General features: G+C 47.8%; 2 protein-coding genes across 15 annotated transcripts in view; one reads left to right on the plus strand and one right to left on the minus strand.

Annotated features, from left to right (window-relative positions):
* The window catches only part of WDFY4 (WDFY family member 4), a 295,757-nt gene that overhangs the window by 30,356 nt on the left and 239,987 nt on the right, over positions 1-25,414 (minus strand). For all 9 annotated transcript variants that reach the window (XM_050805477.1, XM_050805483.1, XM_050805485.1 and 6 more), the window contains 4 exons: positions 10,362-10,404; positions 8,761-8,880; positions 6,045-6,162; positions 5,251-5,360 (listed from right to left, as the gene is read on the minus strand). In XM_050805477.1, the coding sequence (XP_050661434.1) occupies positions 5,251-5,360; positions 6,045-6,162; positions 8,761-8,880; positions 10,362-10,404 (391 nt within the window). The remainder of the gene's footprint in view (positions 1-5,250; positions 5,361-6,044; positions 6,163-8,760; positions 8,881-10,361; positions 10,405-25,414) is intronic.
* The window catches only part of LRRC18 (leucine rich repeat containing 18), a 30,574-nt gene continuing 17,471 nt past the window's right edge, over positions 12,312-25,414 (plus strand). For 2 of the 6 annotated variants that reach the window (XM_050805490.1, XM_050805493.1), the window contains exon 1: positions 20,472-21,092. The gene's annotated coding sequence lies outside the window, so the exon portion shown is untranslated. Of the gene's footprint in view, positions 12,499-16,046; positions 16,843-16,942; positions 17,040-19,405; positions 19,748-20,471; positions 21,093-25,414 lie in introns of those variants that run through there. The other 4 variants (XM_050805489.1, XM_050805488.1, XR_007729007.1 and 1 more) reach the window with 4 other exon arrangements.

Raw genomic sequence — 25,414 nt, forward strand, 5'->3', positions numbered from 1 at the left:
GAGGTGGGCTGCTTGCCTCAGAGGCAGGGGTTGAGCTGCAGGCAGCAAGTGAAGGGGCAGGCATGGTCCACCTCGGTGTGAGCACAGACACAGACTCCTCGCCTTCCCTGGCACACACTCCACCAGGACTCCTGGCACTGATCCCTCCAGGAGCTTCTAAGTCAACAGCCAGGACGGGCCAAGTGCTGCCCCACGGTTCTCCGTTCTCTCTGCAGTTAGCATCTGTCTTGTACAAAAACCAGCCATCTTGCCTCAGGTGGTTCAGAAAACCCTTCCCCACTGCTGGTAACAGCTGACTTCACATGGGCTGTGACTTAATTAACACAGCACTTTATTTCTGTTTCTTATTAAATGCAGCAGCAGACACCGCTGCTGTGTCTTTGGTGGGCGCCGGCTGCCTTGCTGGGCCCCACCTCAGCTGGGTCTGATCTCAGGCCTGAGAGCAACTGGTGCTTTTACTGGGGCAGAAACAGGTGCTTGGGCTGGGACCCCAGCAGGGGCCTGACCTCCTTGTGACTCAGCTTTCTGGAGGCTCACAGATACTTGCTCTAAGCAGGCAAGACTCCTAAGAACTATAACATTTTCCAGCCCGGGCAACATAATAAGACCCCATCTTTACAAAATGTGTTTTTTTTGTTTTGTTTTGTTTTTGGTTTATTTGTTTATCCAAGAATGGTGGTGCACATCTATAGTCCTAGCTACTCAGGAGGCTGAAGCAGGAAAATTGCTCGAGCCCTGGAGTTCCAGGCTGCTATGAACTATGATCATGCCACTGTACTCTAGCCTGGGTGACAGAGTAAGATCCTGTCTCAAAAAACGAATGAACGAAAGAACTACAGCATCCTGGGGCTGCTGCTGAGGGAGACAAGCCCTCTGCCCTGGCAGACAGACGAGTTCACACCTCCAAGAAAGTGGGGAAAAGAGAGCGCAAAGCTGACCCACGCCTGGTCACAGTGCCTGCATGTGCCACCTGCTCAGATCACACAGTACATACATATACCATATTTTCTGGATTGTAAAAATCTTATGGTAATAACAGGCTTGGAACAGAAAAACAAATGAACACATCAAGGACATAAGTATGCATCAATTCTAAGACCAGCTCAAACTTAAGAACACTTAAACCTGAAGGGAATAAAACACTCCTTATACCCAGGGTTCCGAATATACCGCACAGCAACAGGGGGTCTCCGTGCTGTCCACAGTCTCTGCACAGTGCCGGGTAAATGGGCCACAGTGCCCAGAGAACTCCATGCCTGCCTCTCTGCAACCCAGCAGACCACACTGGGTGTGCCACACAGGCATACAGTATGTGACAGCAAAGGTGCTCCACGGCGGAGCTGTTGTGCTACCTGTCATTCTGCACTGGGAGCACCAAGGGCCACGCTGCACACACATGCAGCCAGCACACTGCATGTGTGCTGCAGCACCAGGTGACTGCCTACATGTCACACCGCATGCATGTGTGCCTGTGCTTGATGCTGCACGAGGGACTCCCCACTGTTCTACTGAAAATGTGGCCTTGAAAATGGCACATGTCCCTTTCCTCTGAGCACTGTGTCCCCTCTGGACAACCTCTGTAGATCCCACCTTGCTTTATTTACCATGAGTGTTTTAGGTTTGGTATCCCCAGGGCTAGAACCCATCTCATCTCCCTTGTCATTTCCTGAGGGACGTGACGTCCCAGAGACTCAGTATCCTGAGATGAATCACAGCAGCCTCTCACAAGCTTGTGAGGGTCCAATGAGGCACAGCAGTGTTCACAGCAGCCCCCTTCATTGTCATCAGAAGGAGGAAGCACCCCAGCCATGAACAAATGATAAACAACATGTGGTCTACAAATACAGAGGTGCAGGATTCAGCCGTAGGAAACTGACACATGCTGCAACAATGGATGAACCTCGAGGACATTATGCTAAGTGCAAGAAGCCAGTCACCAAAGGACAAACATTGCATAATTCCACTTATAATAAGCTTAGTGTAGTCATTCATAGAGACAGAAAGTAGAACAGTGGTTGCTGGGTGCTGTGGGGAGGGGCGATTGGAGAGTTATTGTTTCACAGTTTCAGAGGTTGAGTTTGGGAAGTTGAAAAAGTTCTGGAGACAGATGGCAGCGATGGCTGCACAATCATGTATATACACTTAATGACACTGAGCTGTGCACTTCAAAATGGTTAAAAGGGTAAATTTCTTATTATGTATATTTTTCCACAATGAATAAGTATAAAATATTTTAAATAACAGTTGTAAGGTACTTAGCATCATCCAGGTGCATAGTAGGTGCTTAATAAGCAATCAGAAGTTAAAATATTTTAAATAACAGTTGTAAGGTACTTAGCACCATCCAGGTGCATAGTAGGTGCTTAATAAGCAATCAGAAGTTGGAGCTGTTACGGAAAGGCCTTCAGAGGCGATCCTCCCATCCGCCTCCTTGATCTCACCAACAAGGAGACTGAACCCTAAGAAAGAAAGCGATCTAAACAAAGTCAAACACAGCAGCCCTGGGGATGCTGGAACGTGATTCCCCAAGCTCACCACATATGTTTCCACTCTGGCTTATCTGCGGTAATAGGCGGGTGGTAGCATTTGCTCAAAGCAGAATGGAGACATGCGCTTTCCCACGCTGACTCCTACACGTCCACTGGCTCTGGCTTCCATGCCTGGGTTCCACAGCCTCCCCATATCTCTGGCTCTTCCCCACTCCTTCGTCCACCCCAGGTTGGGAGTAGTGCCTTGGGCTGCTGAGACTACGGGAGGCTCCTTTCCAGCCACCACAGGGGTGAAGCAAAGGTCTCTGGAGAAGATACAGGGCCCCCTCAGCAGGTGGGGTAGGATGGAGGGAAGAGCCTGACTTCAGGAAGATGCCGGAATATTCTTAAGGAGGTCTGCCAAGGCCCCACCACTCTCAAAGGGGAGCCTGGTGTGTCCCCTCCCAGAGGAAGCCTATGTAGCCTTTATACTCATTCCCTCGAGAGCTAAAATTCTTTTTTCCTAAGGAAAAAGTGGAAGGTGGCTGGTTCTTTTGCTGGTTCAAAGGCTCAGGCCAGGTGTGACCCACTAGAGGAGTCATTTAAAAGTAGGAAAGTGAGACCCAATTCAGAAGCACGTGGAGACAGCCTGAGTGATTCCAACTTGGATGGGTCAAACTACCCAAGACAGATCTGAGCCCCAAAACTCAGTTAGATCAGGGACTTCAACATGGGAGTCAAAAGGGCTAGGTCACCAATGGGCCAAACTGGCTAAAATAAGCCTTAACCAGTGATTAGCTTCAAAGTGGCCATAGCCCAGATATCCCGTTGGTTCACAACACACCTGTTAGGTCTGGTTCATGCTAAGTTGGAATACTTTGCTGCAGTCCAGACTGCCTTAAATTATCTTAAACCAGAGGAGACCAGCCTGGACAAGTTCAGACCTGCTCAGATTAGATCTAGCTGATTGCAGAGGGAAGAAGGGAACTAACAGTGATTGATCACCTATGCAGCGTCAAGCCCCGAGCTGGGGGTTCTCTCCACATTTTCTCATTTAATCTTCTCGACAGCCTACAGCCCAGTGAGATGTGCATAATTAACCCTCATTTCCAGAGGTAAAATAACTTGCAGAAGATTTTGTATCTATTAAGTGGCAGAGCTGTGATGTAAATCTCACAGCTGAGGCTGTTTCTATTTCACTCTGTTTCCTCCCGATGTGAAAAGATCCTTAGCAACAGGTAGAGCTGGGGTTTTGGGCTGTAATGCAGCCTCCTGAAGGGGCAAGAGGGAACTCCGAAAGCATCCTGAACATTTAAACACTTAAATTCCCAGGATAGAAACCAGTGGCAGAATCCATCACTATCATCGTCAATGGTGATCATCATTTCTTGTGGATTAATGAGCAACATCTGGATGGGATTCCCGGCATGGGGTGCAGCTCTGGGACCATTTGTTCTCCAAACCAAACTTACTTAAAATGCTTGTTGCCTGAGAAAGGCTCAGGGGAAGCACACTTATTATTTTTGAGTGAATTTCCAGGGAGAGGGGGGTTATACAACGTCTAGACGAGTTATGCCGTCAAGGAGGCAGAAGGCTGTGCCAAGAAACAGAAGACAGGAGGACATTTGCTCCTTATTTGGAGAAAGTGCCTTGACCTTGCCTACCCATTCCTGCCCCAGGGCTCAGAGTTGGCTTTAGTGCTAATGCAGGGTGGCCTTTGGTCTCTCAGGGTCAAGGTCCTCCGAGTGACCATAAAGAGTGACCTCACTGGTAAGGTCAGACCCAAACGCACAGTTCTTGGGATATCCAGGCTTTTCTGAGATGAGGCTTAGGTGTCAGAGCAAGTCTGTGTGTTCAGTGGCCTGTTGCCCACCCCAGCTCATGCCTTTCTCTCCATTGGACAATTGCAGGGTCTGGATTGGGGCAGCCCATACACCCTGTGCTATATTTACTTTAGAGTCAAAGCCAGCTGGCCTATCTGAGAATTTTCTCCCATTCAAAAGCTGTGCCCTGGGATAAAGGGGTTCCTTGGAAGCAGGATCCCAGTGACAGGGTTGTGAGGGGAAGAGGAGAAAGGAGCTTCTCAGCACCCTCACAGCACTGCCCATGAAAGACTGTGTCCCAGAAATCCCCCATGACTTGGACACCAACCCAGCAACACTTGGACACCAGACTGGTCATGTACAATACAGGAGGCCCAGCTAAATTTAAATTTTATATAAACAACCAATAATTTATAGTTTACCTGGAATTCAAGTTTAACTAGGAATCATGTATTTTTATTTTAAACCTGGCGACCCTAAGCTGGTAAAATGGTCTGTTAGTGTATGGGTGGGTAAGTTGGTTTTGTCCTTCGAAGCCTTTCAGTTTGTCATTGGTACAGATTTATGCATTCCGATGTCTTGAGTCATATTCTTTTCATTGTTCCTTCTCGTATTTATTTTTCTAATCCTTGACCGCCTGCCTTTCCAGTCTCCAAGCTTCCTGCTTTTTCTTTTTCCACTAAATCTTGTTTATGTTGAATCATTTTTTTCATGTCTCATTTCTTATTTTTTAGAATCATTTTGCAAGACTTTGTTGGGCAGATGTGCAGGTGTAACTGAGGAAGAACAGTCTGCCTTGGCTGGGGAACCAGAATCTTGGAGCCAATGTCAACTGGGAATCACTGGCTAATGATTGAGTTTTTAGCAGAGGCATCCCATCTTTGTTCAAGCCCAAGTCTTGGTGCGTGTGTGTGTGTGTGTGTGTGTGTGTGTGTTTACAGAAAGTGGCAGCAGCTCACCTGCAGAGCACAGAAGGCCTGGGTGAAGGGTGGCATCCGGACCAGGTAGGAGGCCACGATGATGGCTGAGGAGTAGTGGGTGTAGTAGTGGCACTGGACGGTCATGTCTCCTGCAACAAAAACATATGCTTGAGGGCGGCTTCCCTACCTGTGCCCACGCGTGGCAGATAGGCGTGCTACACTGTGTTCATGAACAGTGTTAAAAACATACATTCATTGACGTTTAGGAAGTGAACAGACCTAAAGAAAAACATTCAGGCAATAAGGTCACAGGTGGCACGTGAATGTGGCAAAATGTCTAAAGATGACATGTAGATGGACAAACTTTGGAAACTAGAGTCACATGAATGCAGGCTCTGCCGTTTAGAGGCTGTGATCTTGAGCAAGTTGCTTAAACTCTCTAAGTTTCATTTTCCTTCTCTGTGAAATGGACTACTGTAATATATGAACACAGGTTGACCTGCCCCTGGCAGAGAGAAAGTGCTGAATAAATGTTAGTTTCTTTTGCCATTGCCTGTCCCCAGGCATGGAGTCATTACCTCTTAGCATTATATTTCTCCAGCCAGGTTGCATGTTAGAATCCCCTGGGCTGTGCCACACCAAATTTCTAGAGGTGAGGCCTGGACATCAGTATTTTCTAGAAGCTCCCCAGGCACTTCCTACCACCAGGTTAGAGTCCTCTGTTCAAATGCAATCACTTGTAGGCTAGGTGACCACCTTAATTGTTGTCAACTATCATTTCAGGGCATCCAGAAGAATAACACTGCACAAAAAATCAAGCTGGATCTACTCACCTTCAGTTTTCTCAACTTCTTTAAACCTCTGGATAAATTTCAGCTTCCTTTCCTTGGTCTGAGCCCCCATGGGCTTTGAAAGATCCCGGAAAGTCTTCGGATTCGCCAAGTTCAATGTCTAGAAGGCAGATGTGCAGCTGGAGTTAACTCCCCGGACCCGCTTGTGCCCTAGGAATCATGCTCTTGAGTTTTATGGTTCTCTTTATTGGTTTACTGTCATTTGGTCTGACCTGCCTCTGCTGGTTAGTTGGCAGGCTGGGGTTTTATGGCCCCAGAGCCAGTGATCCACAAAGACTTAAAAAGGGAGAGATGAAAAATAAGAGGAGGGGAAGATTGAGTTCACACTCAACCTGTTCCAAGTTGACCCAAATCAGAACATGGCCTCCAGTTACTGAAAAGATACTTTTAAAAGAATTTGTGTTATCGATGAGGCACTTGGCTCCTAAACTGCATTATGTACTCCAATAGTTCAGGGTCCTTGCTTAGAATCAAACTGATTTTACAGGAAATTAGAAATCATCTGTTCAGGGAGGAAATGAGAGGGACTTGCTCATTTTTCCTGGAGGTCTACTCCTTTCTTGGCAGTGAAAGCATGCTGTGAGCTCCCCTTCCCTCTCTTGGAATACACCACAGAGAAAACAGTACCAGTTTCAGGGCCACGTGCTCTGGGAAACTTTTTCTTTTGATGTTCTGCATGTTAGGAGAGGAGCCAAGAATTGCTGGGATTTGCATTTCTTTATAGGGGGAGGTACCTGTGTATCTCTCTTTTCTTTTTTCTGAGACAGGGTTTCACTGTTGCTCAGGCTGATGTGGAGTGGAGTGGTCATGGCTCACTGCAGCCTCGACTTCCTGAGCTCAAGTGATCCTCCCACCTCAGCCTCCCAAGTATCTGGGACTACAGGTGCGTGCCATCATGCTTCACTAATTTTTGTATTTTTGATAGAGATGGGGTCTCACTATGTTGGCCAGGCTGGTCTTGAACTCCTGGACTCAAGCAATCCTCCTGCTTTGGCCTCCCAAAGTGCCAGGATTACAGGCATAAGCCACTGTGCCTGGCTCATAACCCTTTCTTTCCACTAGCAGTGAATCCTCAATGTTCCACTGGGGGCCAAGGGTGTCACTATCTCAAATGCCTGCAAAAGCCAGGGGGAAGCAGGGCCAAGAGTGAAACGGCCCCTCTTAAGATCCCAGTAAGTGCTGGAGGGGACACACAGAGACCCACACTCAGCTTTCACAATCTTGCCAGTTCAGAAAAATTCCTAGTTGCCAGATCTCATGGTTTTCCAAAAGATATTGGAAATCAGATTTTTTTAAAGGAGAAATCTCTTCATTTTTAAGTTGATAAATAATAAAGATTTTAAATACCTAGTATGACCTAAACAAAAAAGACTTGCAAACTACCACTTTGCAACATGTGAGTAGGTTTTGTGTTTGAAATGCCTCAGCCTCCGATGGACCATTAGTGCAATAAGCAGCAGCCAGTGCTAGTGAGAAATGTTTTGCTGCATTAAATGTCTTAAGAGGGGACGAGAGGTCACCAAGGACTGAGTCTCCCTCTCCCAAATCCTGAGGGTCTGCCATCCAAGCAGCCCTAGGCAGGACTGGCCAGGCTCATCTGAACAAGTGGCTCAGCCACCTTATGTGCTTTACATACAGTCCAGCACCTCTCCAGATGGCCAGAGCCCAGGTGGCCAGGACACTGCTCCATAGCTTGGTTATCCCCATAGGAGCACAGACATCACATCACCCTGGTCCAGCTGTGGAGTTTTTCTCCCCATCCTTTCCCTGCCTGATGGGGCACAGGGGTGGAGGCTAAAAGAGATGAAGGATCTGTTCTTGTCATCTCACCATCAGCCTCCCCTGTCACTACACATCTCAGTCCAGATACCAGATGAGGCCCAGACACCATCGTCTCTGTTGCTGAACTCAAGTTCCAGGAAGAGTAGCTTATCCTTTCTGTGTGTCTGTATCCCTGTGTCTCTCTCTCCTTTCCTCCCCAGACCCCTCTCCTGCACACGTTGATTTTAGGAACAAATTCCATGGCCCACCTCGCTTGTGACTGCCTCTCCCCACAAGGGCTGACCCATGGCACCATCTTGGTAGATGGCATCAGGTGCCTTCACTGCAGAGAGTAAGCCAGGAGGCCCCCTGGGGCTCGTGTTAGCAACTATGCTAGTTGTGTTGATCATTCCACAGGGGGAACCAGGACAGGAACCCAGGCAGCCAAATACCAAGGGCCACGATGAGTTTAAGAGATCTAAGGCCGGGTGCAGTGGCTCATGCCTGTAATCCCAGCACTTTGGAGGCTGAGGTAGTAGAATCATTTGAGGTCAGGAGCTCGAGACCAGCCTGGACAACATGGTGAAACTCCATCTCTACTAAAAATACAAAAAAAAAAAATTAGCCAGTTATGGTGGTGTACACCTGTAATCCCAGCTACTTGGGAGGCTGAGGCAGGAGAATCGTTTGAACCCAGGAGGAAGAAGTTGCAGTGAGCAGAGATTGCGCCACTGCACTCCAGCCTGGGTGATGGAGTGAGACTCCATCTCAAAAAAAAAAAAAAAAAAGAGATCTGAACTTCAGCAGCCGTTAGGCCCAGGTACCCAGGTTCATATGACAGAAGCTCCTAGCAAAGGCTCTGCATACTGACTTAGGGTCTCTGTTATCAAGGTCTGAATGCCTGAGGGCAGCTGTGGGTTCCACATGAGGACCTTACCTCTGAGGTGTAGTCTGCGAGGACCCAAGGGAACACTGGGTACTGCATGTAGTCATTGCAGGTTCTCCCAGCCGCGGTGTTGAGGTACATGAGATACTCAAAATTGCTGATGTCCCTTTTCTACCAGAAGAGACGGAAAGGGGATAAACCAAACACATTTGATGCTCCCGCAAGGCCAGGGGTCCCACCCTCAGGCCTCATCAGCAGGCCCTGGCTCTGTGAGTGAGGACAGGCAGCCAGCCCCTCGGTCACTTTGTGCACATCTCATGCATGAACCAGCACCAACTCAGGGACCCACACACAAATTTCAGTATGAACAGAGGCAAGTATATTCGGGAAGCAAAGTCAGCAAGGAAAAAGAACCCAATGCAGTTCAGCATCCAACGCCAAGGATAAGACATGCTTTGGTGTTAACGGTTGGATGCAGTACTCAGAAGTTGACTAAAATCATAGCACAAATGCTGGGGGTGAACTGACTGCTGACCTACTGATGGTTAGAAAATAAGCAGAGGGGTCATGGCAGTCCCAGAGACAGAGGCCCTCACTCCTGGGCTTGATGGTCTGGCTTCCTCTGGGACTTTGGGAACTGCCTATTCCCTGTCCCTGCCTGTTGGGGTGATGCTCACTCTTAAGGGCCCTCTGCCTCCAGATGAACAGTCGCAAATGGAGACAGGGTCCGTATTGGGAATAAAATCCACCAAGGCCGCTGAATGAGTGAGCAATCCAACATAGTCATCATCTCTGACGTGGGGCCTGTATGCTCAGGGGCTCTCCCTTCCTCAGTCTGCCCCTTGGGAGAGGATTTTGGACCTGAGTGACTAAGACCTACTTTCTCATTGTCCCCCAATCTCTACAACTGCCTCTCTTAGGGTCTCTTCCTTTCTTTGAGATCCCTGGGCTGAATGTCAACTTGTCCAGGCTGGGAGCCACATGTGTCTTCCAGGAACAAGAATTGACACCCATGCCCCGGCCCCTATGTGGCTGTATGCATGTGTATCTTCACAAATGGGGTGTGTGTACCCACTGGGAGGCACCCACAGTGTACAGGTACGTGCGCGCGCACACACATGCACGTGCATTCCCCAGCTCTGACTCCAATGTGCAAGATTTGTCCTCCATCACCGAGATTTGGTCAGGGAAATATCTGAGACATTTTGGTAAATTAGAAAAATAAGATCCCGGCCAGGCACGGCGGCTCACGCCTGTAATCCCAGCACTTTGGGTGGCTGAGGCAGGTGGATCACCTGAGGTCAGGAGTTCAAGACCAGCCTGGCCAACATGGTAAAACCCTGTCTCTAATAAAAATACAAAAATGTACTGGGCCTGGTGGCAGGTGCCTGTAATCCCAGCTACTTGGGAGGCTGAGGCAGGAGAATCACCTGAACCGAGGAGACAGAGGTTGTCGTGAGCTGAGATCACGCCACTGCCCTCCAGCTTGGGCAACAAGAGTGAAACTCCATCTCAAAAAAAAAAAAAATAATAAATAATAAATAATAAGATCCCTTCTTGGTTGATCCACACACTTCCTCTCCATCGCTGGGGCCTGGGCCATTCTCTGGTTTGCATTCCCAGAGGGCTTCCCTCTGGAGGAGCCACTGTACCTGCCACTTCTGCAGCATGGTCCTGTCAGAGCCGGGGTATCTCCTGTGGGACAGAAAACCATGGTGGTGACCAAATATACCAAGGTTAGAACACAAACAGGGGAGAGGTGGGGCTTGCCTGGGCTTCGTGGGGCCAGGGTGTTGAGGAAAGCTGCAGACTTCCACATCCCACAGCGGCTCTCAGCGGGCAGTACAGGGAGACTGTCGTTCAGCTCTTCCTGGCCCACCCCGGCCTGCTGAAGGTTAGGTTCTTGCAGTCAGTGTCCCTCTGCTGTGATACCAGAACAAGCTGCTGCCTCAAGAATTCCAGGGGACATGCAGCCTCAGGCTTGGGGGCCTCCTTCACAACCCACACGGAATTCCCCTGCCACATCTTGGCCTTCTTTGTCCCTGCCCTGACCCCCTCTTTTGCTTGTGGATAAAATGTAAACAACACGGAAGGCCATGAGATATGACCTAAGAGTCTCCCAAGAAGTGTCCACAGTCACCAGTTTCTAGTGTATGTTCCAGAAAATGTTTTACCCATATGCCTGCCTATATGCCTACATAGCTTTTTTTTTGTTTGTTTCTAAAAAGCTTCAGTCATACATGGGATCACATCATACACCCGGTTCTCCACCCAGCTTCCCTTGTGCTGCAGCAGCCCTGGAGATCGGCTCACACTGCCCTTTCGCATTCATCTCTGTAGTCGCAGGGCAGTTTTGCACAGCTGGATCCTAACTGATTCACCGTCCCCGTGACAGGCTTTGTTCTCACAACTGACATTTCCAGGAGCACCTTTTGGCACATGTCTCTGGGTACTTTTGTGAGTGTATCCACGAGAGGTTTCTAGCTGTGGTGCCACTAGGTTAAAAAGTGTGAGTATTTACCATTTTGCTACCTATGGCCAAATGGTTCCTTTAAAAGACCATACTAATGTACATGGCTAAAATTAAGACTTACATATCAAACCAGTGAAGGCCCATTGTGGACTGCCCTGGTAGGAAAAAGGGTAACAAAAGGCAATATTGGGGAGGGTGTGGGAGGAGCCCTCCTCCTCCACCCCAAACGTCTCTTCTGTTGGGCAGGGATTATAGAGCCCGGCTCCTCAGCCTCCAGGGTGCCCCTCTGCTCCTTTTCCAGCCGTTTCTTCCCCAACTCCATGAGACTCTCCTCTACCCGAAGACTAGGTCTTTGCTCAAGATGCTCCACCACACCAAGCCAAATCATATCCCTTGGCTCCATCCATCTCCTCTGCCACAGTTCTATTCAGGTGCCCGCAGACATCTGAATGCCCACAGACCCAGTCCCCACATACGCTCTGCTCCACTTGCATGGTCTGTGTCAGGACCCTGCCGGGCTCAGTCTGGACAAGGCCTGGCTGCCCGTGTGTCCCAGAGGGACAGTGCCGCTTCACCTTCCCATCGCAGCCCCACTGTCACATCTTCTGTCCCGGGCTCTCCATCCCTCTGCATTCAATTCTTTATTTGGCAGATTTTCCATAAGGAGAAAGTAACCCCCAGGCTGGGATTTACCTCTTCATCCCTAATAGAGGAGTCATCTATTTGGGCCATGTATCCAGGCAAGCAACACCCAACAATAAGCAGAGGCAAAACGTGCTCCAATGTACTGCTTTAGCTTGCAAAGCATCAAGTGAAGATTTGGTTCTCCTGTTGTGTCTGTGACTCTGCCACCCACCCAGTTCTGGAGGAGTAGGCTGCTCTTAAGGCTATAGGCAAGGGCAGAGCCCAAGCTGGAGACAGTGAGGGTCATCGCCTTGAAAAGGACCTGTGCTGAGCCCTCCAGAGCCATGAGCATGTGGAGTTGGCATGCCACAGCCTGCTGATCTAGCTACTCTGTTTTATAAGTTGACAGGGGAGTGAGGACAGAGGAGTGAAAGCAGGGGAGCTAAATGTGTCTGTTAGGATCCAGGAAATGAGATTCAGTTTCTGCTCTCCTCCCTTTCAGACAGGGTTCTAGAATTTTGCCTGTGGTCATTTGTGATGTTACTATCAGGTGGAATGGTATACAGAAGAAAAAGGCATTTCACCATCCCACTCCTCATTTCATTGGCTATCAGCTCCAAGGAAGTTCCATTATTTCTGGTACCGTCAGAGAAAGACGCCATTACCAGCAGCTCCAGGACACCTAACCAAAGGTGAGTTCTATTTTTTTAAAATATTGTTTTAAAATCATATTAATCTGAAGGCGATTACAGAACTCTCAAAATGATCTATGTGAATTTTATTGGTAACTGGCGATTAGTTGAAGGTATTGCTTTAAGAGTTAATAAACTGCATCGTCCATCATCCATCATTATCATGTAAGTTTTAGATTAAACAAGATGTTGCAAATGGCTCTTGGCTTTCTAATGTGCTCTTGAGATCTGTGGGAGGCAGCCTGAGAAAGAGCTCTGGCTGTGAAGTCAGGGATACCTGGATCTAAATTCTACCTCCACCACTTAAATGGGGGGCCCCGAGCAAGACAGCAAGCCTCTCTGATCTGCCATATCATCCTTGCAACACACTGGCCACACTGGTCACACAGGGGCATGGGAGAGCCAGTGAGACCATGGGTCTGGAGAAGGCTAGCATTGGTGTGGGCACGGAGCTGCTCAACAAGCATGGTCCTGGCTATGCTGACATTGTTCCGGAGCAGGGGAGATTCTTTTCTACTCTGGGAGGAAGGAGAGTGTGGTGGCAGAGTGGGGCCTGCTTCTGGTCAAGACCTGGTTGGTTCTGCCAGTCCCGCTCTGGGTGACCTTAGGATTGTGCGACCTGGGAACCTGTGCACCTGCTCGTTCAGCCCAGCAAACACAATCCTCGGGGTTTGCTGGGGGCCTGCACTGAGCTTCAGGACAAGACTGGGGCCTGTGGGCAACTTGGGGTGGAGCAGAGAAGAACCGAAGAACTCGAACGAAGCCAGTGAGGATTGTGGCGGTTACCCGGCCTGGCCTTATTGGGTTTAGCTCGGGCGGACATACAGAGGACATCACATCAACCCCTTTATTCCCTTCCCGCCCAGGACAGGTGTCCACCTCTACTGGATAACTTCAAAGATGGAAAGATTATCTCTGAATCAGGACATCGTGGGTAGTTCAAGTTCTTCCTTATTTCCAGGGGTCATTTACACCCATCCTGCTTCATTTTTAACCAAATCTCTGTCCTTTACCCCCTAGAGGAGTTTCAGAAGCTTGAGCACTAATGCCAGGTGGCCTAGGGCCTTCCCTACCCCATGCTGCACAGCATCAGTACCTTGAGTTGCCTCATAGTCCTGCTTTGACTCTTCTCCCTTGGGCCAGCTCCACCCTACCCTGAAACCAGGTCCCCAGAGCAGGTGGCAGAGAGGAGAGAGCCAGACGCACGTTCCAAGAGCTCATCCTCCATCGGGGGCTGGCAGAACAGCCTGCGGCTGGGCCTCCGGATATGGTGGGTTAGCCCCCAGACCAAAGGCTCTCAGCCGAGGGACTCATCTGGCTAAAGGCTGCGCCCTCTCAGCCCTGGAAGGAGACTGGGGTCTTTGCCCATCCTCTTCTTCACCTGGCACTGGGAGGCTAGGTGTAGCCCTAACATGGCAGACATCTACGGAGGGCCTGTAGGTTAACCTGGGCCCCCGAGCTAATGCAGACACATCTCAAAATCCTGCTGCCTCTCCAAATTATCCCATGTGTTGCCTATTTGCAAAAACAGTTTTGAGGACATGGTAAAATGGGTTAGTGAGTGACTGAGGGATTTGATTCTTGAGTTAAGAAGCACTAGGCATACACAAGCCACAATGAGAAGAAAAATCACTTATCTAGGCAAGCTGGAAACACAGGCCTGCTGAAGGGTATGGGCTATTTCTCAGGACAGGAGAAAATAGTCTTGCTTAGCCATTGCCAGGGGAGGCTCCCTGTGTAGGGAATGTGTGAGCTGGGGAGATGTTGGGGGCAGAGTGTGGCAGGGGCAGAGCTGTTCAGTGAGAAGCCAAACACACTCCCTCTCTCCCCATTTATTTCTCCTAAGAAGCAAATCTGTATCAACCTGGACTCTACTTTTCAGACCCAGGTAGGGCATTAGAAATCCATGCAGAGACAGATGTACCCTTTCAAACCAGAGACACCCTGCTGGACTAACAGCTCATTAAACCTCTCTGTCATAACTTCCTATCACTCTTCATTTCCCTAACATGTGGAAATTCTGCATACAGTTCTAGACCTAATAATAACACTTAATTGTTTAACCTGTTAAAAAGTGTGAAGACTTTTTGCCTATTGTCTAATTTCCACAAAGGCCCAACGAAGTTACCATGATTTCCATTAACAGACGAAGATATGGAGGTGTGGGGCAAGGAGGTGGTGTACAGGCCAGGGAGGTGTAAAATTCATTGTTGGTGTCTACCCTCGGCCTGGCACAGAGCAGCCGGCATAAACACTGATACACTGACTGTTCAGAGCACCTGCCAGGATCAGACCTTGCTCCAGGGCCCTGACACGGAAGAAAACAAATGCAAACAAACAAAAATCTTCATCCTAGTGTATGAAAAGCCAGCTACCTGACAAACTAATCAGTGGCATATATTTGGCAGCATGACATTAAAAAATGAGCATTTGTAAATTGACCAGATTGTTATTGTACAACCATGCCATAATATGAGGCTGTATATACGTTAAAAATCTGAAAGTTGGCTGGGCACAGTGGCTCACGCCTGTAATCCCAGCACTTTGGGAGGCCGAGGTGGGCGGATCACCTGAGATCAGGAGTTCGAGACTAGCCTAGCCAACATGGCAAAACCCCGTCTCTACTAAAAATACAAATATTAGCCAGGCGTGGTGGTGGGCGCCTGTAATCCCAGCTACTCAAACCTGGGAAGTGGAGGTTGCAGTGAGTCAAGATCATGCCACTGCATTCCAGCCTGGGTGTCAAGAGTGAGACTATGTCTCAAAAAAAACCCACAAAAAAACCTGAAATTTATATAATACAAAGTTACTGCCAGTTGCCAAAATTCTGAGTCCTTTTAATTTTCGTTTTGTTTTTTCTTTTTCTTTTTTTGAGATGGAGTCTCACTCTGTTGCCCAGGCTGGAGTGCAGTGGCGGGATTTCAGCTCACCGCAACTTCCATCTCCTGGGTTCAAGTGATTCTCCTGCATCAGCTTCCCGAGTAACTGGGACTACAGGCGCGTGCCACCACGCACGACTAATGTTTTTGTATTTTTAGAGAGACGGGGTTTCACTGTGTTAGCCAGGATGGTCTCGATCTCTTGACCTCATGATCCACCCCCCTTGGCCTCCCAAAGTGCTGAAATTACAGGTATGAGCCACCACGCCCGGTCTGAGTGCTTTTAATTTTCATAAGGTTTTACGTACCTATATTTTAAAATGTATTTATCTTGTATATTTTCCTCTTTCAAATACTGATTTTATTCTTAGGTGCTTTATGATTTTTATATTATTTAATTTCAATTTTAAATTATGTATTATATATTCTAATTAGAAGTATACTAGGTAGTAGAATTTGAGGTAATTTTAAATTTTCTAGTCATCTTCATTCAGAAATTTATTTAAATCCATTTGCTGTCTAAATTAAATTATGTATTTTATTTTTTGGACTTAAAACATAATATGGTGATGGTTATGTATTCAAAAATGTTATAGTTAGCGTTCATTTAATGATCTGTTTTGTTTTCATTTCTAAATTGAAGTCATTTTATTTTGCTTTTTTTGTACTTTCCAAAATTTTTACTACTTCAATTTAATTTTGGATTCGAAATTACTTATTTCACTTATTTGCTAATTAATTTATTTTCTAATTTATGACTAGGTGGAAAAATTTAGAGCATTTTAATTTCTTATTTCTGCATATAAATTTTCTAATTTTTCTTCAATCCTTTATCATCTGCATAATAATTTTCATACTTAATTTGTTTTCCTCATTTTCTCAATTTCTGGAAATTTAATGTAACAACAACAACAAAAAATAACTGAAAAAAAAAAGACCATAGATGCACAAATAGATCATTGCAGCCTTATTCACGATAATGCCAGGCTGGAAACAGCAGGAAAAGCAAAGCACAAGGCTCACTGCTGTATGTTCATTCAGGATGCAGATTTCAGAATCTACACATCAGCATTTAATGACATACAATCAAGTGAGAAAATATGATTACAGGGCTGTATGATTTTATGAGTACTGTAGCTACTCTGATTTAACAGTGGAAAAAGGGTGCAAAGAGAAACAAAAAAGTAAGAAATAATTAAATTCAAATAAATAGATGAAAGACAGCCCTCTCAAAAACCAAATAGCAGAAAAAAAAAATACTTGCACAAATTCAAAGAAAGGGGAGTGATGTTTCATGAATGCTATTAAAGTGAAATATGTGTCTCTTTCAAGAGAAATGTGTGGCTTCTTCCCTGCGTAGCCACATCCGCCTGGCCGTTGCCATGGACAGGGGCTCTGCCTTGATCCTCTCCCACTGACTGCTGGGTGAACCGGAGGAAAAGCCCAACTGCAGGAATCACAGCGGGTGAGCCCTGGGGTTCCCTCCCTGTGGCAGGTAAGCCAGCCTGTTGGGAAATTTGAGTGTCTTAGAGACCGTTTCAGCCTTGTGTCCTCTCACTTTGCAGGCTGGTGTCAAGACTGCTAATGACCTCCAGGTCCCAAGTCTCTTGTTGCTTGGTGACAAAGTTTCACAGTTGAGAAGGAGAAGCTGGGACTAGCAGGGTAAGTTTTGCTCGGGTGTCGGCCCTGCACTTATCAATTTACTTTAACTGTGCCAAAAAACTGCTTGGATCTCTACTTTTTCTCTTTCTCCCCTTGTTTGAGTAAGCAGCTTTGGAAATGCCTGTTCTCCGAGTATGCTTTATTTACAAAGCCCAGACACCACCTAATGCATTATTTAGGAGAGGAGGAAGCTGGCCTGAGCCCCAGCCAGGAAGGGCAGCTAGCTGGGGCACAGTGGGCGTCCTCGGAGGCCAGGGCACAGGTGAGCCTGGGGAGGCAGGTGTGCGAGTCATTGGCGCTTTGGGGATCACATGGGATCCTGTCTCCAATATCTGGGTCTCCGTGGTGTTTTTGCTGCTCTACAGGCAGGTGGAGACGTGTTTGAACTGTTTGCTTTCACCCGACCAGTCACCCCTCTAAGGAAACTAAACTGTGACTGCTTGTTCGTTCAGGAGGGTCCAGCCCAGCAGAACAAATCTGATTATTGTTTACTGTAATGGGGTTTGGAGAGCAATCCGTGTTGTAAGAAGTCTAGTGGTAAACTTTTTCTACAAGTTATCCTGAACACTAGAACCCACTAATAAGTGGTTAAGCCCTAGGCTGAGCTGGGCCTTGCAAAGGGGGATTCTTCATGGGACACACGGGAACACACTCCTCAAGTCCCAACTTTTATGACAGGTATAGTGGGAAAAGACAGACCCTCTACTTAGAGTCTTTGTGACTCCACACAAGTTTCTCAGCCTCTCTGAGCCTCAATTGCTGTATCCCTCCAGTGGAGATGAAAATCGACATGCCAGGCAGTTGTGACTCAATTGTAATGTCTATAAAATGCCTGGTCTGTAGTGGGTGGTCCACAGAATCCATACAAAGGGAGGAACCTCATTTTAATGTGCTAAAAATTAGGTAGTGTCTTTGCTTTGCAAAGGGTCCAGCACATAATAAATTCTCCATGCATTTATCAACAACATGGATGCTATGTGAACCAAGTATGAAATAACACTCCTGGCCAATGAAATGGGGACTCAGAAAGGTTAAGAAACTTGTGCAAAGTCACACGTCTAGGAGGACAGGGCTGTGACAGGCCTGTAAGCTGGAGTGATCACATGCCTTCTGGGTTTGAGCCTCAGCCTCCAGTGGAGATGGGAGGCACTGAGACAGCTTCTGTCCACCCTGCAGGGCCCCAAGCCCTGTGGTTGTCTGCAGATTGGTTTGTTAGTGCCTGGTGCTTGGTGCCTCCAGCTTCCGCTTGGGCCTCCAATGGTCTCTCACTGTTGCCCAGCATCAAGGGTGACTTCAGGCCCTTTCTCCCTTCCTATCAGTGGAGAGATGAGAGAGTGAAAGCTAGGTGATGTTTCCAGGCCCCTGAAACCCTAGAACACAAGGTGTGCAACTGAACCACGCCCATGTGTACTCTGCTGTCAGCCCCATTGCCAACTCTCAGCCCATTGCCAATGTAATTCACTGCCAATTTTTCAGTTTCTGAGCTCCCTACTGGTCTCATATAATGGAACTCATCTCAGCCCCTAGAACTGGGTCTAATAACACATGCATGCTTCTTTTTCGGGGAGGGATGAGCCATAAGGATGGGGCTTGACCTGATTAGGAAGAAAGTTTCCCACAGGATCTAGCTCAGCTCCTGCCAGCATCTGCAGAACATGATGAGTCAGGAGCTTCCTGGGCGGCCAAGAGAGCCATTGGTGGCCAAGAGAGCCATCCGACATTGTAAAGCCAAGCTTGCATGGAAAAGCCAGATGGCGGCTAAGTCCATGGGAAAGGGCACCAAAGAGATTCTGGCTCCAGTCGAGGCATGTGCCTTTGACTAGGCCCTGGGTGTTTCATCTGTGAAGTGGAATGACCAGATTAAATGAGATGACACACATGAGGTACTTAGACTTTGTGCTGAGCAAAAGGAAGAAAAAGATACAGGAAGTGCTAGGCCCCTCTAGCAGTTCCAGCCTGCTCTTGAGTTTTCTCTTTGCCTGGTCCACATATACAATCTAGAAGAATGTTCCATCTACTCTGCTTCCACCACAGAGCCTGGATCCATATGGTTCCTCCTCCGCCATGTCCCTCAGCACAGACTCCCATCCTCTCTTGCCTGCAGCTGGCCTGTCTCCATCACTTTCCTTCCCTGCCTCTGCTGCTTCCCTACAGCCAACGTCATCCTTCTAGAGGGCCTTATGTTGTCCCCTACCCATGAGCGCATGGCCCACCTTGCGCTGCCCCTGCCCAGCTCTTCGCCCTCCCCTCCTTGACCTCCAGCTTACACCCTCTTCCTGTCAATTCTTTCCAAAATCCTTCAGTGTGGCTTCTACTTAGTATTCTAGTTACAGCTCAGATGTCACCTTCTCAGAAAGGACCTCCTCACCCACCTCAGTCTGAGTTAGCAACATCCCCACCAATATGCCCTGTCTGACTTCAGCATTCTCTGTCACATCATCAGCTATTATTATTTGCAGAGCATTTACACCAACTGCAATGCTCCTTGTTTTTTTTTCTCTCTCCCTCTTTTTTTTCTCTGTCTCCCTCTTTTTCTTTGTTTTGCTTTATTTGCTGTCTCTTGAAATGGTAGCTTCATGACAAACACAAAGGTATAGCCTTGCTCACTGCATATCCACTGACCTGACCCATAGTACAACTCCAGTAGGAATTGCTGGACAGACAAATGAATGGGGAGACTGGACTCTAGCCAGCTCTAGAGATTAAAAGTGAGTATAGGGATAATTATATCTGTAAGTAGCTATTATTATATTTCTTTTTCTGTAATCACTAGTAATGTTATTATTAATAATTTGTCAGTGCTTGAAAGGTTGCAAAGATTTCATATTTGGGAATCAGCAAAGATTGTTCTCCAACTCCTCCATCTGAGATTCCTGACCAGCGGGGAGCGGCCCAGAGCAGCTGGTTTGAGGGAGGTGATGGAGACGGTGCAGTCTGGTGACTCCACCAGCATTCCCCACTAGCATCCACCTCTGGTGGTAGAAGCCAGATGACTGTTTATTGAGTGCTCACTGAACACTGGTCACCTAACATTTTTATCACCTCATTCGCTCTTCAAACAACGAGCAATTGACCAATCCATTTTGCAGAGCAATAAACTGGGCTTAGGCATGTTACGGGACTAAACCTGGGTTGGCAATGAAGGGGAGCGGGGCTCACTTCTATTTGCCTCACAGCTCCTATGCTCCCTGCAGCCTACCCACCTGCCTTTTCAAGCACAGCAGGAAAAAAAGGGATAGCTGGCATGACTAATGTGTGGGTGGCCATCCTATCTGGAAGCTGCCAGGGTGCTTCCCTGTCCTGACCACATCATTCTCAGCTCTCCTGGCAATAGTTATGTCTGTTTGCACAAAGTCCTAAGGAAAGCTATCTCTCTTATTGGGGGCAATGTCAAGTGCTTCAGTCATGATTTCAAATAAACCTGATAAAGATTCAAGGAGGAAAAGGAAATCTGAATTTAGGAAAAGTTTCTGCAGAAGAAATTTAAGATTAGACGTTGCAGCATTTTCTGAAAGACAAGGGTCTTCCATGCAAGCAGTGAGCCCAAACTACCCTTTTTCTCCACTAATCTGAAGCATTCTTTCAAAAAGTAGGCCAGTCTTCCCACAGTTCTTCACCTCTGGTTGGAGGTTGCAGGGAGAAAGTACAGCTTCTGCTTGACGTTTCCTCCCTACATTGCACCATAATGCGGGCCACCCACTCATAAGAGGCCACGTGTTGTTTATAGCACAGCCCTCCATGGCTGGCTGAGGGTGGGCTGTCCCTGATAGAGTATCTCTGGAGCGAAACAGGAACAGCTGCCCTGGGCTGCCTGCTCCTCCCCCACTCTCAGTGGCCACCTCTTGCATTCCACTCTGTGACAGCATAAAGTGCCCACAGATGACCTAGGACAGCACTGGCTGCCTCAGACAACCAGACTGTCAACCTGCTGCCCAATTCCTGTGTCTGCAGAGGTAGGGACACCTCTCAGGTATCCTTTATCTGCAACTGCCCCAGGCAAATCCAGCTCCAGTGAATAACCCCCACCACCATGCTGTCCTCTCCTGAATTCAGGTAATAGGAAAGGAAACAGAATCGTGTGTGTGTGTGTGTGTGTGTGTGTTTGGAGTGTGAGTGTGCATGCATGTGTGTGAATGTGTGTTTGTAACTTTCTTTTCTGGTTAGAAACAGATTTTATATCTGTTGCAGAGCATTTAAAAACTATGTAGACGTATAAGAAGAAAAGTAAAAAGAGCCCAGGACCATCACCTCCAGAGAGCAGTGTTGCTGATATTCTTGGCGCTCTTTCTCTCCTCTTTTCTGGGTGTGGGGGTGCATGTGCGCCGGAGAACACAGGGCTCACACGGACAGATGTTTTTTCACTAACATGACATCTTCAGCATTTTGCCTTTTGACACTTTTGGAAAATAATGTTTTGTTTTGTTTTAGTTTCTGTTTATTATTTATTTCATTCTATGATTACACGGTAATTATTTCATCACTTGTCTATTATTAGATATTTGGGTTGTTTCTAATTTTTTTTACTATTTTAAATGGCACCATCATAAGCATGTTTCTATCAAAAGTCTTATTCTTATTTCCTGAAGGGAGATTCTTAGAAGTGTCCTCTATGTGTTCTCCATAGCCTGGTCCCACCTCTTCTCAGAGTACCAGCTGTTTCCTTGCTTCATCTCGTCTCTTTGCCTTGGCTCCCATCCTTCTCCCCTTGGCCTAACCCAGTTAAGGTGGCTTCAAGTGCGATGCTACTGACCACTCTCCAGCCCCCTAGTGCACTTGTTCTCATGGTCAAACAATCCATCATGCCATCATCTGCGTCTATTTGGAAAGCATCCCTGTCTCCAAGAGGGTACACACTCAGTGACCAACGAATATTTTGTGTGCAAATGACAACCTGAGTTTTCCCGAGGGACCTCTCCCTTAAAACGTATTCATGTACTGGAACTCCTTTAACAGTACATGTAAAAACAGTGAGTCAAGTTGATTATGCAGCAGCTGACTCTCAGCTATGAATCTGGGACAAAGCTGAGAGCTCAGACCCTTTCTGAGGGCATGGGAATCGGGATTGACCTTGGAAGCACCTAGAATGTGTCTATTAAACTAGTATTGACCAAGGGCCTACTCTGTGCTAGGAACTGAGATGGACAAGTGGACAAGACAGGCCATGTGTCCTGGGGTAGGTGGGGGAGGAGAACGAGAGATAGATAGTAAATGCAAGATTAACAAGTAATGCATCATAAACTACATTTAGATGCCAGATGCTATGGAGGGGAAGTGCAGAGAAATAAGGGGCATCAGTGTGTGGGGGAAGGTCAGTCTGCATTATTAATTGGGGGTGGATGGAAGAAGAGGTGTCGAGTCTGATGCCACAGTTTGGGCCCTGAGTGTCCACAGGAGGCCAAGGCTGTCAGCCCAGCTGGAAGAGGCTGTGGTGGAGCAGCTGGCTGGGAGCTGGGTTTGGGACAGGCAGGGTTTGAGATGCTTAAAATCATCCAAGGAGAAATGCTAAGTAAGCAGTAGGCTAAGTGAGTCCAGAATTGGGGAGCAAGGTCCAGGCAAGAACCAAACACTGGGGAATTGTTAGTGTATAGATCATATTCAAAGCAATGAGACTAGGTGGGCTCACCGCAAGGCAGTGAGTATAGACCAGCACGATGAGTGTAGGCAGAGAGGAGGAGCAAGGGGCTTGGCCATGGCCCTCAGGGGGCGCATGACAGAGGCAGCCTCTAACCCACTCAATCAACTCCCTCCCATGCCTGGGCTATTTCCACTGCCCCCTGATGCCTACACTCACTGGCCTGGAGTATGGGGTCCAGGACATGGTAGCTTCCTGCTGGAGCCCAGAGGCTACGAGATCAGTCCAGTGCAACCCCATGCCTGGTACCAGCCTCAGGGCTGGGTTTCTCCTGTTTATTTACTTACCTTTTATTGTGCCTCCTCCCACCCTCCCTTCCTTTCCTCCTTCCTTCTTTCTTCCTCTGTCCTCCTCCTCTCCTTCCTCTTGTTGTCCATCCCCTCCTCTCTGCAATGAGGCCTTTCCACTGGATGTTTCCTCCATCTGAAATCCTCTGCCTGAATTCTCACTTTCTCTGATCTCTGCTCAGGTATCATCTGCTCAGGCCCCAAAGAGGGCCCTCCTGGCCTCCCCTTTCTAAAAAAGCACATCTTCCAAGTCTTCTCTTCTACTCTATGTCTCTATCCCGACTCTTTCTTTTCTTTTTTTTTTTTTTTTTTTGAGATGGAGTCTTGCTCTGTTGCCCAGGCTGGAGTGCAGTGGCGTGATCTCCGCTCACTGCAAGCTCTGCCTCCCGGGTTCATGCCATTCTCCTGCCTCAGCCTCTCCGAGTAGCTGGGACTACAGGCGCCTGACACCAAGCCCGGCTAATTTTTTTTGTATTTTTAGTAGAGATGGGGTTTCACCGTGGTCTCGATCTCCTGACCTTGTGATCTGCCCGCCTTGGCCTCCCAAAGTGCTGGGATTACAAGCATGAGCCACCACGCTTGGCCTATCCTGACTCTTTCTAACATCCATCATCTTATTTTTGCTTGATTCTTCTTCTAGAATGTGAGCAGGACGTTCACTTTGTTTGCTGCCTGGAACAGTGCCTCGTTCATAGCAGGTTTTCAACAAATACTGTTGATGAGTGAATGACTTCAAAGGACCATGGGAAGTTCAACTGTGTCCTTAGAGTTGACCCTCAGCATTCTCCTTCGCTGTCATTTCACACCTTCCCAGGTGGTAGGTGGTCAGCAAAGCTGCCGCAGAGCTGCGAGCTGTCCTGCAGCAGACAGGGTGCTACAGTGGACTCTGGGCTGTGTCGCCAGTGGGCTCTCACCAGAACTAGAGGGTGTGCAGTGCAGAAAGAATTCCACGTGAGGAGATGCCCCAGCATGATACGAGGGGGCCCGTGCAGCTCAAAGGAGCAATGTGTCCTCTTGGCCCCCCAGGACAAATTAACTGAAGCCTGCACTCAGGGAGCCGGGGGTCACGGTCCATAAGGACACTGGGCTGCAGGGTCTGAATGGGGTTTCTACTGGGCTGGCACGTGGAGTCCGGGCTCCCCAGTTGGTCAGTCGTGTGGTCCCATCCATGCTGCTGCCTCCTGTGCCAACCCCCGCCAACACACACACACACACACACACAAACACACACACACGTCAAAACCAAAGCCTCCAAGGGCCGTGCATTGCCCTCCCCTGACCTTGGGGAAGCAGCCACTTTTACATCCTCTTTATAGGAGTTCAGGCTGAAGCCTGTGGGATTCAGGAGACCATCCAGGGTTATGGGAAAGGTAAACGGGGGGCTGGGCACACCCACCACAGCCAAAGCCCTGGCACATTTCCCCTGCCAAGCTGCTTCTCTGAGGCCCAGTTTCCTAATCTGCGGGAGGAGAGGAGCTGTGAGGAGAAAAGAGAGTAACACCTGTCTGGCAATGGCAGCGCTTAAAGCACATTGGGTGGAATGGAATCACTGCTCACCTCATGGGCTTCAAAGGGGCCAGGTCTGCCTTTGGTTCTTTGACTTTTGCTTCTGTTGAGGTTGGTCTGTGTGTTTTGAACGTAGGGTGGATGAACAAGGCATTTCTAGTCTGTTACACTAATCATCTTAATATTTTATTTTAATTGTAAGCCACCTATTCCCTTTTGTTCCTTTAACAAATCCAATTAAAACAGAGTACATCCAGAATTACAAAATAGATGCTATTAAACCAATAAGAAATCATAATCTTTTGTTATTGGGCCATGTGACCTCCTGGGAACTTTTGCTCCAAATAAAAGTTGATTTCTTATTATCCGCTAGGGGAAAGGGGGCAGTTTGACAGCTAACGGCTTTCCAGGCAGCACATGTGCAGAGCCACGCTGGTGCTAAGGATAGAGAAGTAAATAATACTAGGGGCAGACAAAGCTATAAATGCATAATATCCCAGTAAGACACTTAGAGCTGGGTTGATCAAATTAACCAGATGATTGCCAAATGAAGTGAACCTGAGAAATTTTTATACAGACACTCCATTTGCTACTTTATAGGCATGGGGATGGAAGTTTTGTTGTAATGGGAAGAACATACCCCACAGAAGTGCTGGAATAAGGTGGCTGTGTGAGCTGGACAAACTCCTCATACAACTTCCCTCCCCACACCACCCAGAATAGGAGCAATATTCCTACCACAAAGGAGAGCGGTACGGATGACTGAAATGGCAAAGGAGAGGTCACTTTATGAAGACACAGGCATGATGTACCTCTTAGCGTGGTTCTGAGGATGTGTGATGTGTAGAGGCAGCGGGGAGGGTGCTGGGGAGCATCATTTGACCAGCACATAGAGACAGCCGCTGTTTGGCAATAGCAGAAGTACCTTATGAGAGGTTAGACTTTCAAGT

This window comes from Macaca thibetana, chromosome 9 (assembly GCF_024542745.1).
Source record: "Macaca thibetana thibetana isolate TM-01 chromosome 9, ASM2454274v1, whole genome shotgun sequence".
NCBI classification, from domain to species: Eukaryota; Metazoa; Chordata; class Mammalia; order Primates; family Cercopithecidae; genus Macaca; species Macaca thibetana.